At 37.4% G+C, this 16,862-nt stretch overlaps 1 protein-coding gene across 5 annotated transcripts in view; it reads left to right on the top strand.

Annotated features, from left to right (window-relative positions):
* Nucleotides 1-16,862, top strand: part of RBM33 (RNA binding motif protein 33) — a 101,526-nt gene that overhangs the window by 39,410 nt on the left and 45,254 nt on the right. For all 5 annotated transcript variants that reach the window (XM_069006399.1, XM_069006400.1, XM_069006402.1 and 2 more), the window contains exon 10: nt 1,237-1,295. In XM_069006399.1, coding sequence (XP_068862500.1) covers nt 1,237-1,295 — 59 coding nt within the window. The remainder of the gene's footprint in view (nt 1-1,236; nt 1,296-16,862) is intronic.

Genomic DNA, 16,862 nt, shown 5'->3' on the forward strand with positions numbered 1-16,862 from the left:
ACTAATGTATTAGTTCTTGTGCCTTGGTTACCAAGGGAGAAGGGATTTTTGAGGCGTCTGAGCAAACTTCTGTGCTGGGGAAATGCACCCAACTTCGCTCTCAAACTAGCAGCATTTCTTAACATCTTTCCTGCTCTGAAGTGTAACACAGTAGCTGTCTGCAAAGTCAGTGTATAACCCTGCCTGGGAAATGTTTTCTGTTGCTTTCAGAAATGCTTAAAACAAATGATAGAAGAACCTTACTAAAGGCTTTTAGTAAATGAGCAAACACACTCTCTGTAGTCTAAAATGCTTTATTTAACTTCTCTAGACCTTTTGTATATCATGGGAATGTTTGTATTTTTAACCACTTAGACAATTCTGAGAGGAAATAAAAAGCACACTGGGAAATGGGAAAGCTGTCATTACAATTTGTGTTGGGGATTCAAATATAGGTTCAGTTCTCAAGGTGATCCAGCTGTATGTACCACTTTGTGCTTTTTGCCATAACATTCAGTGAATGTTTTGGGAAATAGCTTTTTGTGAGTAGCGTTTCCAAGTGCAGTTGTGAGGACAAACCATCCATGTTAATCCCCCTGAAATACTAGTTTTTGAGGTTGTTTTTCCGAAAAAGGTCTCCTAATTCTTGTTGGTGTCTCTATGCAATTGCAGTCTTTCATCTGAGATCAGCATTCTGTGATCACAGTTGCACTCACCACTGTGGTGGCAAGGCCAGACTAAGTAGTTTTTGTGTGTTGTTAATTGCAGCTGCCTCATTTTACCCTCATGAGCAGTGATTTTTACCAGTTAATGTCTCTAATGTCCATGCTTTTTGTGGTAGCTTGGTGATGAAACTGGGGATGCCTAGGAAATGTTGAGTGGTGTGAAGTTGAGAAGGCAAACTAATCGTATATCCTTCCATTTGAAACATGAAATTATTGTTGGTGTCTCTGTCAGCTTTGTCTAATAAGAGATGTCTTTGGCTGAATAACTATTCTAGTTTGCCTTCCTGCAACAAGGAGCAATTTAATTCTGGAAAATGCAGAACTAAATTATGTAAATTAACTAGGAGAATCCTAATTGCACTGTTGCATGTTGCAGGGGAGGGAATGGTTGCTCAAAGTTAATTGTCGGAACTGTGACATGTGAGGGTAAAAGTAGCATATTTTAATCATGGCTTTTTATTGCAACTGCTTTTGGAAATAACTACAACTGTTAGGTAAAACAAATGGTGTTAAAAGGTGCTTCTTGTTTCAGTGCCCTTGCTGCCAGTTCCCACCCAGCCACGACCTGCTGTAGGACCCCAGAGATTTCCTGTGAGTAGCAGCTGTTTCTTCTTCTCTGATATGGATAAGCATACATTTGCAAGGAAATATTAATATAGCAAATAAAAGCTGTTCCAGTGAAATATAATTTTAAGGATTTGTAAATATTGACAATACATTCTGCAGTTGAAAATGTTTGTTAAAAGCTTAAGGTCAATGGATTTTTGAGAGTAGAATTAATTCCGTTTAACTGTAAAATTGTTGAACCAGTCTCTCCAGTGGGAAAGGCATGAATGCATCTTGTCTTAAGGAATATGGGCTTCATTTTATTACTTGACTCTTTCTGTATAAATAGAATCCTTATTTTATTTGATGTAATAAAAGGCTATTTGAAATAATCCCTAAGCTTAAAAAGCAGTAATACATATTTATTGTAAAATGCAGCAATCATTTTCATCATTACTAAAGGTATTTCAATGCCCTCATGTTTTTTATGTATAAAAATGGAACTGGCATTGCATGACCTTGCTTTCTTTTATGTTTCTAATTTTGAAAACAGAAGACACATAGCTGCTTCACTGGGCTAATTTCACTTCATAATTTTTTTTAACTCTTTGAATGGAAAGAGTACATGCTTCTGGAACTTTTCTTATCATTTCACAGTTTGGTTATCCTAAACTTCTAGTTGAAATGGTTTGCAGAGTATCAAAATAAGCAAAAGAAAATCTTGCTTGTAATATTACCTGAAGTATTTTATGCTTCCCAAATATATAAAACACACAAAACATATCCTCTGTTGATGTGTGCAGGGTTGAAGGAGGAAAATAGGTGTCAAAACATCTGTGTAGTATCACACAGTAAATTACTGGCATAGAGATCAGATGTGTTGGAAAGAAACAGATTTCAGAAACCTGCTGTGACTTTTGATTGCCCAGTGAAGACCTGGTTGTTTTTAATGCAGACTATTTTTCACACAGAACATGTAGCTGAGGAATTGTGATGTCTGTATTTTGCAAAGAAACAGTCTTTACATTTCTGTTTTCTTCTGTGAAGTCTTAAAAGGTTAAGCAGTAAACCCACAGTTTCATTAAGTAAATTTGTGTTATATTTTATCTCAAAATATTTTTGAGCTATTTTTTTATTAAAAGTATTGTGGTTTTCAGAGGAAATCGTTTTCTTCAACAGCCTTTTAGTATTGTGGGGAGACCTTATTTACATTTTGAAAGTAATTTTAATTGCTACTTTTTATGAAAACAAGTGTCTTGCATTTGTTATTCTTTGACACTAAGTTGCTTTGCCAGTAAACACAATTTGGGATGGAAAAGAAATTGGATGATAAGGAATACCTGTAAAGGCATTGTAATTGGCATCTTTGAAGTGTGTTTACATCAGTGTAGAAAAATTGGAAATTAATTTTTTTAAAATTGACTGTGAAATTAGATTTTAATTCTGTTCACTTTTGAGGTTGCAAGTTGAGAAGTACTGCAAACCTAACTAATCTATATACAACAGTTTTTAAAAGGGAATAAAGTAAGTAGAACACTTTTTGGTAGGACTCTTGCTCCTTTAGCCTGCAGGAAAAACTTGACTGCTTTCTGCCTTTTTATTTATATAAGCAGTGCACCAGAAAAGAGTCAGTGTAATTAAATTTTCATAAGGAGGAGGAGGGCTGACTTAACTAAGAGGATTTGGCACTGTCATTTGGTTGCCCTGACTGTTTTTTTTCTACTTCAGCAGTAACGTGCTGCATGACCCTGAGAAAGTTGCTTCATCTTTCCATGGCTTACTGAGTTATAAAGTGGACTTCCCTTATGAAGTACTTTATAAATTTTGCATAGGTTATCAGTCATATTAGGATTAGGAATTAAGTGTCACTGTGTACATATCTCATGTTTGTTTTATTAAATGTAGTATGTTAGCTCTTGAGCTGAAGACAAATTTACTTTCTGACTCTAACGTTTTATCTTCAGAACTACCTTTTTTGCTGTTACATGTCAGATGCCTTTGTGCCATTATAATTCACTTGTTTATGTATAAATGTTGACTTAAAGCAATGCAGCAGTGGTTAGACAATTTTGACAAGCCACTTGAAAAAGATCAAAGACTCCTCCCAGACTACAGTTCATTCAGCCTTTTCTTCATTGTATAAAGAATCTCTGGATATGTAATAACTTGAATTTGCTCTTTTTTTTTTAGGATTGCATAATCAAAGGATAATAGTTAACTGATTTTTCTGATTGCTTTGCTTCTAAAAGATGGTGGGGTTAGAATTAAATATTTGCAGTCTGCTTTCCTCTTGAACTTTGAACTGGGTGGTTTCTTTTGATTGAATGTGGCAGAGGTGGAAACATGAAAAGTAATGAAATTCTTGCAAGAAGAGACCAGAAGTGACCAGTGCCGTAACTGAAGCAAAATTTGTCTCTGAGTTCCTGTCTTACCTAGGAGAGAAACCTCTCAGTGCAGAGAGCCTGTGTGCTCCAAATATGGGAAGAACTTCAATCAGAGCAAGTCAATTGACAACCATAAATCTATTGGAAACCAGGTGTTGCTAATTTAGGGCTGATGAGATGACTTGTAACCATGTAATGGTTAATTCTTACAACCTTCCGCAGAAGGATGTAATTGAAGGGTTGAACAAAGTTGTAATGAGCATGCTAACCTATGGTATGAGATCTAAATTATAGGAAATAATGTAGTGCTATGTCAGGCTAGTGTTGATCAGGACTGAACCTGCTTACAGTGGGGACTGATTAAATTCCCTTAAACTTGAATCTCAGTTTTAGTATTTCAGGGTAGAGCTCATTGTTCAGTTATTTCTTTCTTAAAACTTAACTTCTGGAATGTTTAGAGAGGGAATACTGGAAAAGATGCAAGGGAATGAATCTGTGTTGCCTACATAGAGTTATTTTAACACTTAGAGTAATCTTGAATCAAGCAGTCAAGTTGTCTTATCTGTTACTCTCTAAGTGTTTCAGGTGACTTGGTGTGAATGATGTTTGAGAGCTATATGCAGCTGACAAGGACTGAATAAATGGTGGATCTGAGGTGTGTCACAGCTGAGAAACATGGTGAACTTGTGGGATATGGGAGTTAAGGATGTGAATTCTGCTTGTCTGAATTGCACAGTACTCATGGCTGTAGTTTATAGTAATCCAGTCTTCAAGCATGGTTTGAATTAACCTGGAGCTGTGCAAGTGCCAAGTGCATGTTTTCTTTGAACAGTTTGAAGAATAGATTAAATAGCCTCTTTGGCAGAGTCCTGTAGGTCTGGCTTTATCATCTGCCTTTGCTTTAATGTGGTTAAGAGGCCTTTTCCCGAGTTCCTGTCCCAGTGTCACAGTTGGTATTTCACATTCTACTTTGGGGACTGATCCAGTAAAAGGAAAGTCACAGAAGACTTTATTCACAGACTGGTCATATGGATCTTCTGAAATTTTCATGTGTTTTCTGAACGATTTACTAATTCTTGTGGGTGCCCCAGTGCAGGGACAGAGCTGGAGGGTTTTATGTTACACAAGAGGGACCACTGTGATTCCTGTCCTTCATCCTGTGTTTGTTATCTGGGCTAATTTCTCTTTCAATTCCTGTGTTCTGTGAAGAAAGATGGGGTAAAACAAGTGAAGAAGAGTTTAAATGGGAGAGGTATTTTTAAATGCTTTATATGAAGGCTGCTGCTAACTGACTATTATGGAGGCCAGGGCATTAGTGAGTATGAAGCTGGGAGTTAAGCTGATGGTCCAGGTTTTTTCATTCAGTGTCTGAAATACTTCAGTGTTTGCCTGAAGAAAAATTTATAGAGGCTTTTGGCTTCAAACATAATTAACTTCATGAACGCTGAAGCAATAATACCATGTGACACACACATGCAATATTTTATGGACATACGAAAATGAAAGGAGTGTTGTCATGCCTGCTTTGGGATGGAACGTGGCAGAGGGAAGGTGTCAACGTTCTTCAGCCAGAAATTGTGAGTTATCCCTAGTATCCAGGTTTGTGGAGAAAAGGAAGCTGGGAAGAGCCTGCCTCACCCTGCTGAAGGCAGAAAGGGATTCCTCAGGTCTGAGGCCACTCCCCCTCTGTCCGTGACCCAGACCCTCCTCTGAAACTGCTGCTGCAGAGAGAGCAGAGCCTGTTAATGGAGCTTTTATGCCTTCTGCCAGGAAAACTTTCAGGAAGTTGGGATAAATTCTCATTTAGCTGTTGTTCTTAAGCTGTTACCCTGGGTGTGGTGTGAGCTGGGCAGGTGTCCAGCCCACAGACACATTTGGTCAACTTTGGTCAATTTGAGTTTCAGAGCGGAGGGAATGGTCTGAAGTGGCACCAAGCACAAGATACAATGGCACTAGTGTCTACCTGACTAATTTGTGCCAGGAAGGCTTTGTTATTTTTTAGTGCACAAAGCTTTTTTCTTTTGATAGGACACCTTAATGCCCTGGGTGGGTGTGTTTCAGATAACTGCTGGATTCATGTCTGAAAAAGTTGAAGTATAAAACATAAATTATGTTTTATTCAGTATTTTTAAGACTTTATTAGGGTGACTTAACCTCAGGCCCTTGTGAATAGCATATGTTGTATGTCTTTTTGATTCCCAGGGAGTTTTCATATGATTTGTTTTTGGAACTTAGAACTTCTTTTTAGAATAATCTTGATCTCAAAGCATACATTTTTTTTTTTTCCCCCTTAAACCTCAAAAACTTTAGTAAACTTTATATTCTCATTCAGCATGCTGCCATTTGATCTCCAGCACATTAGGTGGCATCTCAAATGGATGCTGTGAAAGGCAGTTGATTAGCTTTGATTCATTTTTTCCAACACTTCTGGAAACAGTAGTTTGAATTCTGAGCTTTCAAGTGTTGTTTGTGTTCCAGACACTGTTTTTAAATACTTCTTTATGATTTCATCTGTGAGAGGTTTTTAAACAAGTGACCAATCATTGCTCAAAACAGAAGTTGCTGTCCTTCATGGTCACTTACTTGAAACATTTCTTTTAAGAAAGCAGTGTATTAGTGCTATACAAATTAATTCTAAAAGGTACATTAGAATACAGCTTACTTATTTTTTCCTGGGTGATCCTTGGACTGACATGGATCACCCCACCACCATTTAACCAAACATTGGTTGGCTTAATGGTATTACAGTGGGCCTGGGTCTGTGGCTGCACCACCTCCTACAGGATGTAGAGGCAGAAATTTGCAGCGCTTTGAAAACAAAACTCCTTGCAATAGTGTTTGCTGTGTGTTGTGGGAAATGTGAATAGGGAGTAGATATTTTTTTCCCAGTTGTTTCAAATTCAGTCATGAGTTGCTACATGTGAGTAAGGGTTTTGTAGCAATTGTTATTAATGTGGTCTCATATTCTGCAGTACTCACAGTTTAGACTATTATATAAATATCCCTGCATCTGACCACAGTCAGTCATTTTAAACTGATGTTTAGTAACTCATGTGTTTGCAACGGTACGTATGGAGACAAACTGTTAATGGAAGTAAAAAGCCAATGTGAAAATGATTCTCTTACTTCCTCACAATTATTCTGCTTTAGCTATGGCTTCACTATAATGAGTAACAGTAAATGAAATTTTCACTCTACTGCTGTGTAGTAGTGGCAGATCACAGGTAGTGTAGAAAGCATTTTGTTTTCATTTAACAGGATACATGGTATCAGGTGGTGTTGATTGACATTTCTTGGACACTGCTTTGCACAGCATTTCATGCAAATCATGTTTGAATGAGACTGCTGCATCAAATTACATTTCTTTCAGATTATAGCCCTTGCAGATGTGAGACAGAGCTTGTTCAGCAGCTGGCAAAAGCCTTTGGTTTTTAACAGGTACTGTTTTCACAACTTGACTGCAAAGCTCTCTAATTACAGCACTTAAGATAGTGAAGGAATGATGGGCTCTTTCTCTTACCAGATCTATAAGTAGTAGGAAGCAAGTGCAGCATGAGATCCCTCCAGCTGTCAAGTATTGTCAGGCTGCCATAGAGGGAATGCAGTTTAAAATGCAGGTGACATAATACCCAACATTCTCCATTTGCTAGTGGGCTTCTGATTAATCACGATTACCATACATTATCATACCATCAAATTTAATCATATCAATGAATTCCCATCTGCAGGAGGAGCAGCAGCAGCTAAACATGATGGTAACAGCTATTAAATAAGAGAGAAATAGCTGGTTTCTAAATGCAGTAACCCTTTAACTTGTCATGCTGGCTCCAGCATGCGTGTGCTCTGTAGACAGTAAAATAGAGCAGAAAACTTCTGCATTTATATTTTATAGTTACTGTCATTTATTCTTGTTAGGTGATTGCTGTTTAGCACAGCCAGGCAAAAACAGTTACAGATTTTTTTTTTTCCCTGTGTTAATAATGCTAGATTTTCTTCAGTCTCATCTTTACTTCCTGCTAAACACAGAATCACAGAGGCTGAGGTTGACAGGGACCTCTGGAGCTCACCTGGTCCATCTCTCTGTTCAAGCAGGGCCACCTGAAGCCAGGAACACATGTGGATGGCTTTTGATACCTCCAAGGATGGTGCAAGTGCTCAGGCATCCTCAGAGTAAAAAAGTTTTTGTTTATCTAGATATATAGGTTGTACTTTGTTATTTGTATAAATGAAATGTGGAGCTTTTAATGCATTGTAAGCAAAGCACAGATTTTTATCAAGGCAAAGAGGTAAAAGTATTATGCATATGCTATTTTGGCATTAGTTAAGTACTGTTAGAGAGTTACTTTGCAGAAATCAAGACATGTAAAGAAATCCAATTAAAATATACAGTCTGCTGAGTACAATTCTGTAAGAGTAGTCTGGAGCTTAAACACTGAATAGAGAACTAAAATGTATCTATTATAATACCACAGAGTATTAGGTGATAGTATAGTTATCTTAGGCTATTTCACTGAGATGAGAAAGTGTCCTTTTAAAAAATAACTCAGTACATTTGTGTCATCACAATACAAAAAAAAGTAAATCTGTAAACTGGTATTTGTTCACCTTCTGTGCCTTCAGTTCTTGCTAATTCTTTAGAATGTGAAAGGGAAAAAGCTCCATTTTATTATAAAACAGTAAGTCACTACTGTTCACAAAAAAATGAGGCAATTCAGAGAGATATTATTGGTTGACTGTAGGATACCCAAAAATGAATAAAAAGTGTTCAGGCCTTCTTACCCAACACATGAATAGTACCTGCAGGCATATTGGGAACTCTTGAGTATATAAAGTTCTCACATCAATGTGTTTGTAAGGTCAGAGATGTGCAGAACACCTCAAAAATGAGATTTCCTTACAGAATTAAAAGTTGTGAATCAGGTATTGATTACTAAATAATCAGGTCATTTTCAAAGTCCATGTTAGCAGCAATTCTGATTTTTGTCTTCTGTAAATCTGGCTGCTTCTTGGCTTTTTTTGTAGCAACCTGAGCATTTTTTGTTAATAAAGGGAGGAGCGTCATCCTCAGGTCGCATTGAAGTTCTCTGACTTGTAGGCCACCAAGACACACATAAACACTGTGATAATGCTTCCATCAAGTAGTCTCTGGGAAGTCCAAGGGAAAGGTGTAAATTTTGTTAGATCTTATCCCATTGATCCTGAGAGCAGGAGGGGTCCAGTGTTTCTGGGTCCTTAATTTTTTACACATCCATAAAACTGTTAGCTTTCAACACAGAAAATATGGAGAAGGATTTTACTGTCCTTTAACAAATGATTATCAAATCCTCATCTCTTAAGGGAGAGTTCATTATTTTAAATGACACTTATGTCCCTTACACTCTTTCTCCAATTTCTATTTGCATTGTATTTAATCTTATGAAGATAGAGGCCACCAAACAAAAATTATCGTGCACTCTTCTATACCCCACTTCTGCAGAGGATTGCAAACTTAAGTGAATCTGAATCTTCCAGATGAATTAGTTTAAGAATTTAGTGTTTAAAAAATTCCTTAGGTGTGTGGTTTGAGAGGTTTGGGTTTACTCTTCCTTCGGTCTGTGCAGGCTGCAACAGCTTGTCTGTCACACTGTTTCTCATTATGGCCTGTCTCTGCTGGAAACACTCTTCCTTCATCCATACAAAATAGATGGATGGGAGTGTGGTTGTTTTGCACATCAGCACTTTAAATTAGGAATTTAAATCTAGAGCTGGGATTTAGTTACCAATACATTTTCTATGTCTGTATTTCATTAAGGACTCTCTAAAGCAGAAGATCTCCTGTGGAGAAGTGGTTGCTTGTGGGCACTTCTGCTTTGTTTCTTCTCTTAGAAACACATTGAAGTTGGGAGTATTTTTGTTTCCATTTGCAACATGAATCAGTTCCTACTGGATGTATTGCGGGGATGCCCTGAAACTGGATGAAACTTGATAAAACCTTTTAGTATACAATAGTTCTAATTTTTAGCTTTAGGCTCCTGCACCACTAGGGGTTGTCAGTATGCTTGGGTTACCCATCTCTGTCTGTATTGCCTGTGTTACTTATTTTAGCTATTTGATCATAAATTGGCTTAAATAACAGGGGATTCCATGCCTTTCTCTCCTGCTTGTACTGGTTTTCCATGTTGGCTGAATTCTGTTTTGAGACCCTGAACAGTGAAATAGGGCATTGGTGACTTCTCTTACAGATGACCTGGACTTCTGCCTGAGCCTCTCAACACTCTATCTCTTGGAGTTGAGTGGTGTCAAAGAGGAGCTTGTCCAAGTTGTGTGGTACATTATAATATTAAAAATTGCTTCCAGCTCAGTTGAAAATACCAGCCCATTATTCTCTCTGACTCAATCTGCCTGTAGTGCCAGGATCTGTGCAGTCCATGTGCTTGTACCAGTGCTTGGCTACCTTTATACGTCTTCCCCTCAGAAAAAAATTCCAGAAACTTTAAAAAGATTCACATATGGGTAACATAAAACTGTTGTCTGGACTTCTATGGGGACTCTGAACTTTTTTGTCTGTGATTGGCATGACTTCAAGGTGTGTCTTTTATATTAGGTGATCTTATCCTAAATCTTTTGGAAAAGCCATGGTGCTTGCTAGGTTTTAGATCACCACGATGGACTTACGTGATAGGCCTCAGAGGAACAATACTGAATCATTGAAACCGTATTTAAAAAATATTAAAATTAATTTTATGATAAAAAATTTCCAGGAGTCATTCCTTTTTGTGTGCTATGCAGACTAAAACAAAGTACTGTGAAACTTGAAGACCTGTGTTTTGTGGAACATATAGATACATATTTCTACTTGAAAATTTTTGAACCATATCCAAGGTACGAGTGGTGTTTCCTACACAAGAAGATGAAAAGTCAGTTCCTCTCACAGAAAGTAGGCAGTTTAGGAAAGCTTTTTAAAAAGTCTGGGGGCTGCTGAAATAAGAGGATTAACATCTTGTGACAGATGGCTATAGTTTTAATTGTCATAGGTTATAGTGGTCATTATTCTTTGCATTTAAACCATATAAGAAGAATTAACTGAATGGCCCTGCTTAACTGTCAATGGGGTTCTCCTAGCTCTTTGCATTTTAAGTGAGATTAATAAATGAAAACATGTTGTGCAGGCAGGGTGTATTTTATTGAAAGATTCATGAAGTTTCAATGACATTCTTAAGGTATTTAATTAGTCTCATGAAAAAAAGTGGAGTGACCCTTTTGGAGAAGTTGATAAATCATATAATAGCTGTTAGATCCTCTTTATTCCTTGCTTTATAAGATTAACTTTGTGCTAAGCAATTTATGCTAAGTTTTCCCTTTTATTGGTAACCAAAGTTATCTGTGCTTCATGAATAGATTATTGCAGATAACATCATGTAATTAACAAGAGATGCAGAAAAGTAAAAGCACAATTTGTGTAAGAATTGTATGAGAGAAAATGTTAATTTCTTAACTAGGAAGGATATTTAAAGGGATAAAAGGAAGGCAAAATAGTGCAGTTCTTTGAAAGGATTAAAGTAACCTTATCTCATGTTCTTTCAGAAGGTGGGATTGCCTGAGTGTGTGAAAGTCATGTTCAATGAGCTATTCACAACTCTAATGAATTGTAGACACAAGTTTGCATTGCCTTTTTTTTTCCAAAAGTGATTGATAAGGTGTAAGTTATGCCTTAACTATACTGAGTAATTGAAATTAGTAAAAAGGGAGATTGTACGACTTGCAGTTATTCAGAATTGTATAAAAATGTCAGTCTGAAGTGTAGGAAATTATGGTGTGTGTGGGAGGAAGAGTGGGTACATTTTTTTGGTAAACTTCACAAAATTAAAGATTTAAGACAAAATACCTGTCAGTAGCACTTCACTGTTCTGTTGTCTTCTCCTTTGAAGTATTTCTAAAACGTCTGTGATGGTGTTCTCTTTAGAAATCTACACAGAATCCTATTTCCAATGTAATTTCCTTCTAGACCTCAGTTCTTGGTTGTTCACACCAACTTTTTTTCCCTTTTTGAATTTTTGAAATAAAATTGCATGAGGATAAATTAAGTTACGGAGTCCAGAGCATTCCTTAAAAACAGGAAAAAATACAGACCTCTGCTGGGTTGTTCTTACGGACGTTTGGTAGCTGTCATGGTAACCATTTCTGTATGAATGTGAACCAACCTTGTGGGATCTCACTGGAAAGGCACATAAATATTTTGTCCTTTCCCCCAGTGTCAGAGTTGGCCCCAATGTTGGGCTGAGATGCAGAACCTTGGAGCAGTGGCTGATCATGTAAATTTGCAATTTTCTTTTCTTAGGTTGAAACCTGTTAGCTTGAAAATAGGTGGTTTTGAACACTGAGTAGGGAGGTTTCCTGAAAGATTTAATAATGGTGAAGTAATAGTTAAAATGTTTTTTTTTGCAGGGAGTCTTAGCTGATGTGTGTACTGAATAGTTGGGTGTAATTTGAAACTGTCTGGATAGCAAAACCATGAAAAATGGGAGTAACTACTGTGCACATAAAGATTTATTATGCATCTATGTTACAGTATGCTTATTTTATCAAAAATAGACCATTATGAAACCTGGCTTTTGCACCTGCTCTTCATTAATTTTTGAAGTTAAATAGCTCTGAGTGGTCTTTTCTACCAAATACCAGAGGGCAGTTGAGGGTTATTAGCAACAAATACTTGCTGAGTGTAGAATTTAACGTTAATGGTAAAATAATCCACTTCTAAAATTATAGTTTACTGTTAAGCACAAAAAAACCCACCAAAAAGCCAAGCCCACCCTCAAAAGCTTTAAGCAGTGGAGAACTGTTACATTACTTTGTACTGGTTTTAGGACAATTAGAATTTGGCATAAGTAAAAGTTGAAGTGGTAGTATTAATGTATTTCTATTGAATTGGAAAAAAAAGTAATGTCATTTGAGAATAATAGACAAACACCTCATAACTCAGAAAAATACCCATCATAGTTTACATATTTTCTTTTTTTAAAAAAGTTCATGTGTGTCTGTAAGTAGTAGCTCTAGTTGAACGTTAAAGTTTTAGTTTCACATGTAGTGTGTGATATGAATCAACCACACAATTGAATTCCTATTGGAATTATCCTGGAAGCTTTTTCAGAAGAAAAATCTCAACAATGTAAGATATGAAAATACATGCTTCCCCCTCCCTGTTTTACTGTTATTTAGGGCAGTATTTTTATCTTTAGGGATATAGGAGCAAAGCTGGTTTAGGAGAGAAGTGGAGGTCAGTCTGTCATGACTGTAAGAAGGAAAAGAATAAAACTAATTTTTTTTTTTTTTAGAAGTAAACATTGGTAATTCGTTTTTCAGCAAATAACAAGTGTCTTTGCAATTAATTTTGCATGATTGGCCTTTGGTTATCAGCCAAGAAATGTGATCAGTCATAATTTAGTAGTTTTTCAAAATGTCATGTACATAAAGTTAAAATCTGCTCAGCAATCAAATAAGTAGGTATTTGTTAGAAAATCTGGACTCTTACTTAAAAACTGGAAAAAACCCCAGAATTCTTAACTGCTAGGGATGGAAAAAAGAGAGGCCAATAGGAAGAGTTCCAAACTTCAGGTATTTCATTCTTGCTTTTTCTTGGAGTTATTTTGACCCAAACTTGTGTTGTGGCATGTACTTATATGAAATATACTACTAATAAAACTAGAGAAAAAAATTCTTAATGTATCTTAGTGAGCATTTGTTGGATTTTTTTGCCACCAGCTTTTGGATAACAGTTGGATACCTGTTACTTTGTGTTAAATCAGTGCAGGTATTTAGAGGGCAGTTTTTTAAGATGGATGGACACCTTTGGTACTGAAGATCACAGGGAGCTTGAAATCAGCGTTGCTACTATTTTTAGCAGTAAAATGTCTTGCTGGTTAGCAGTTTGTGTAGTTTTTTTGTAAATGAACTATAATATCGTATTTTAGAAAGTGTGACCTTTCTTAGACCTGAAATGACCATGTACTGCTCAGTTCTAAAATTCACCTAAAGCTTATTTCATGAAGGTTTGTTTTCTTATGATGGGAAGTGCAAATCTGTGCTCAGTGTGTGTAATACTAACAGACTTTGGTGGCCTAAACCAAGATGTTGTGCTGGTTGCTGGCCTCTTTTGAAATCCTTTTGGTTGAAATTTTCCAAATACTTTCATTCCAAGACTGAAACAGTGAAAAAATACTGTTGTGCCCAAGTGAGTTATTTAGAAATGTTTTATTATTGCTCAGTTTCCAAGGAAGAAACTTGAGTTTGGCTGCACTGAGGATGTTTCAGTACATAAGAGCTGTGTGAAATTCAATAGGACTTGCCATGCATTTGCAATTCAGGGCTGCCTTAGGAGGAGATGGATCTGGGCATAATAATGAGGGTACAGGTTGGCAGGAGAGGGGGAAGGCTGGTACAAAGAATTGTTTATTTAAAATACAAATACCAGATTTTTTTCAACCTGTGCCTGCTGCTTCCCTGGCAGGAAAGAGAGGGGAAATGGCCTGATTTAAGTGTACAGGCAAGGAATCAGGGGCTGAGTGGGACACATAGGAGCTCTTGACCAGCTGCCACAACACAAGCTCACCAGTTTGCAGTCTGGAAGCTGGATCCATGCTGGGATTAGGAGTGAAAGTGGCAGAGTGAAAAACATGATGGGGATGAGAGAATGTATCTGAAGAGTGAGCAGGACCAGGAGACAGTAAGGCAAATTTGGCAAGGAATTAATATTGAGGAAGATGCTTGAGACCAGGTTTCAAATGTGGTTGGAGAAACAGAGTTGGCTGCTTATTTTGTAGCCTAAGCCTGTTACCTTCCAGCCTAGCACTAAAACTGAAGTTTGGGAGTGAGGGGAGAGACTGATTAGGATCTGTTACCTCAACCAGGGCAGAATACATGGAGTTTGGAAAAAGCAGGTAGAGGAGACTGTGATCACTGCAGTGCCATTTGGTGCTTGGAACCAAGCCCAGACAGATCATTGCTGCTGCCAGTTCTTCAGCTCGGGTGGCAGATATGCGACACTTAAGATTTATTAGCCCGGGTTTCAGTAAGTTTCCACGTAATTTTTTTTTTCTGGCTAATTTACAAATGACCAAGATATGTATAGGCATTTGTCTAGGGTAAAATGTGAGGAATTTGAGAGCTTCCAAGCCAAGCTCTCTGAAAATGGGGAAAAAAGATTGTCTGTCAAGACCATGTTCTGTCCCAAGATGCAAGATGTGTGTGTGACTACGTGCTGTAAATCAGATGTGAGATTCAAACCATCTTGTGTGCAACTGCCCTGTTGAACTGTTGCAATGACCTTATGCATTGTCCAGTGATAAACTAATAAATAAATAGCTAAAAATGAGTTGGTTTTCTGGGTGCCTCCCTCAAGGATGTGCAGCATGTGGAAAGGCTGTGTGTTCCCTGGGATTGCTGTAAGAGCAGTACTTTTGAGAAATAGGCTTTTGTCACCGAGGCTTCTGAGATGAGGGAATGCATTTAACCTTAGTTTGAAAGTACCTCTGGCAGCTCCTATGTGCAGTGGTGCTGGAGATGTGTTTTGGGAGTGGAGGGTCAGGATCCTCAAGGCTTGTTTTCAGTTGCTCTTTTGGCAGGCAGCCAGTCCTGTCCTGCTGAACATGAGGGAAGAGCAATGCAGTGAACATCCTTGTTGAGCTAAGCCTGAAAAGGTTTCCATGGAACAAATAAATGTCACTTTTTCCATCCCAAACAGCTCCCCCTTGCTCTAACTGTTGTCTGCAGACAGTGTGTGAAATTCAAAGGCAGTAGTCACTTCCAAGGTGGCAGGAGTATTGTGTGGTGTAACTGTTCACTTTCAGAAGTGTAGCAGCTCCTCCTACAAAGTGTGTATTTTATGAGGACTGTCATGCTTGAGTGTAATATAATGTCTTTTCACTAAATGAAATACCCACAGGAGACTGGCTGACTGGAAGCACTGGCAAGGGGATATAGACCCTTTAATCTCTAGGAAAGATAATGTATTTATAGTTGGTGGCTGTATAATGACATAAAATAAGTAGTCACAGTCTTGCTTCCAAATAAGAGGTCTTAGTATCTCACATATCCCTGTTCAGGTGTTTTCAGGAAGGCCACAGATTTAATAATGGATCTGATCCTTGGTGCCTCTCATCTACTTACTTGGGCCTTGCCAATCCCAGTTGTATTGTGCTGGTAGAACACTGTAAAGCAGCTGTTTTGTGCTGCTTTGATAGCGAGTACAGTCCAGTTTCCAGGGCCATCTTTGCTGTGCGAGAAATTCTTATCCTAAAATTCTAGTCTTTGTGCAGTACAAATATGTTAGAGTGAGACTGTATGTACCCTTGGTGAGGGCAGCTCAACAGATAAAAGATAAGCTACTGCAGCTTAGTTGTTTGGCCCTTTCCTGATGACCATACTTCAGCCTAGCAGGGAGTTTTTGGTGTGGAATCTGTTTTGAAAAGCTTGTCTTCAGCAATGTAAGTTTAAGCTTCAAGGTGAGCCTTACATGTAGACAGAACAGATCCCATCACTCGTTTCACAATCCTTATAATGAGGGAAGCAAGGATGTTCACAGATTATTTTCATTACTTACTTGATTTACTCACATAATAAGGAAGTGGTTGAGAATATGATTTATGGGAAGCAAAGCTTATTCTGTGTATCAGAGGTTGCCAATATGTTTTGTCAACTTTTGATATAAAAGAAAAAAATAAGTGTGAATTACTCAATTAAATGTGTCTTCTGCAGAGTTCTGCTTTTGTATTAATATACTGCCTCCTGCAATATGCAAAGGCATTAAAAAAGAAAAAAATCCAGTGCCTTACTAGAGGAAAGAAAATTTTGTACTCTTTCTTATAATGCTTCAGATGCTAAACTGTGAATAGACAGAAATGTTACTCTCCTCTTAATTCTCTTAGAAAGATGATTTCTTTAATTTTCTGGGTGCCATAAATTGTCCTTCCCTCCTCCCCCCTTTTTTTTTTTAAGTAAAGCTGCTCACTTCTGTAGCTTACATTGTGCTAAATTGATGATGAAGAATAATATGGTTTAAGAAGATAAATGTCAAGAATGTCTTCTAAAGTAGACGTTCAGATTTTTTTGGATTAATGGGAAAGAAGGTCAATAATTGCATGGATTTCAATAAGCTTGAGAAGAAATGGCATTCCTGTGGTGCTACTGATTATTAAAACGTTGTGAATTCATTTCAAGATACTGTACTCGGGTTTAATATATCTTCCATTGTGAA

This window comes from Aphelocoma coerulescens, chromosome 2 (genome assembly GCF_041296385.1).
Source record: "Aphelocoma coerulescens isolate FSJ_1873_10779 chromosome 2, UR_Acoe_1.0, whole genome shotgun sequence".
In the NCBI taxonomy this organism is placed as follows: domain Eukaryota; kingdom Metazoa; phylum Chordata; class Aves; order Passeriformes; family Corvidae; genus Aphelocoma; species Aphelocoma coerulescens.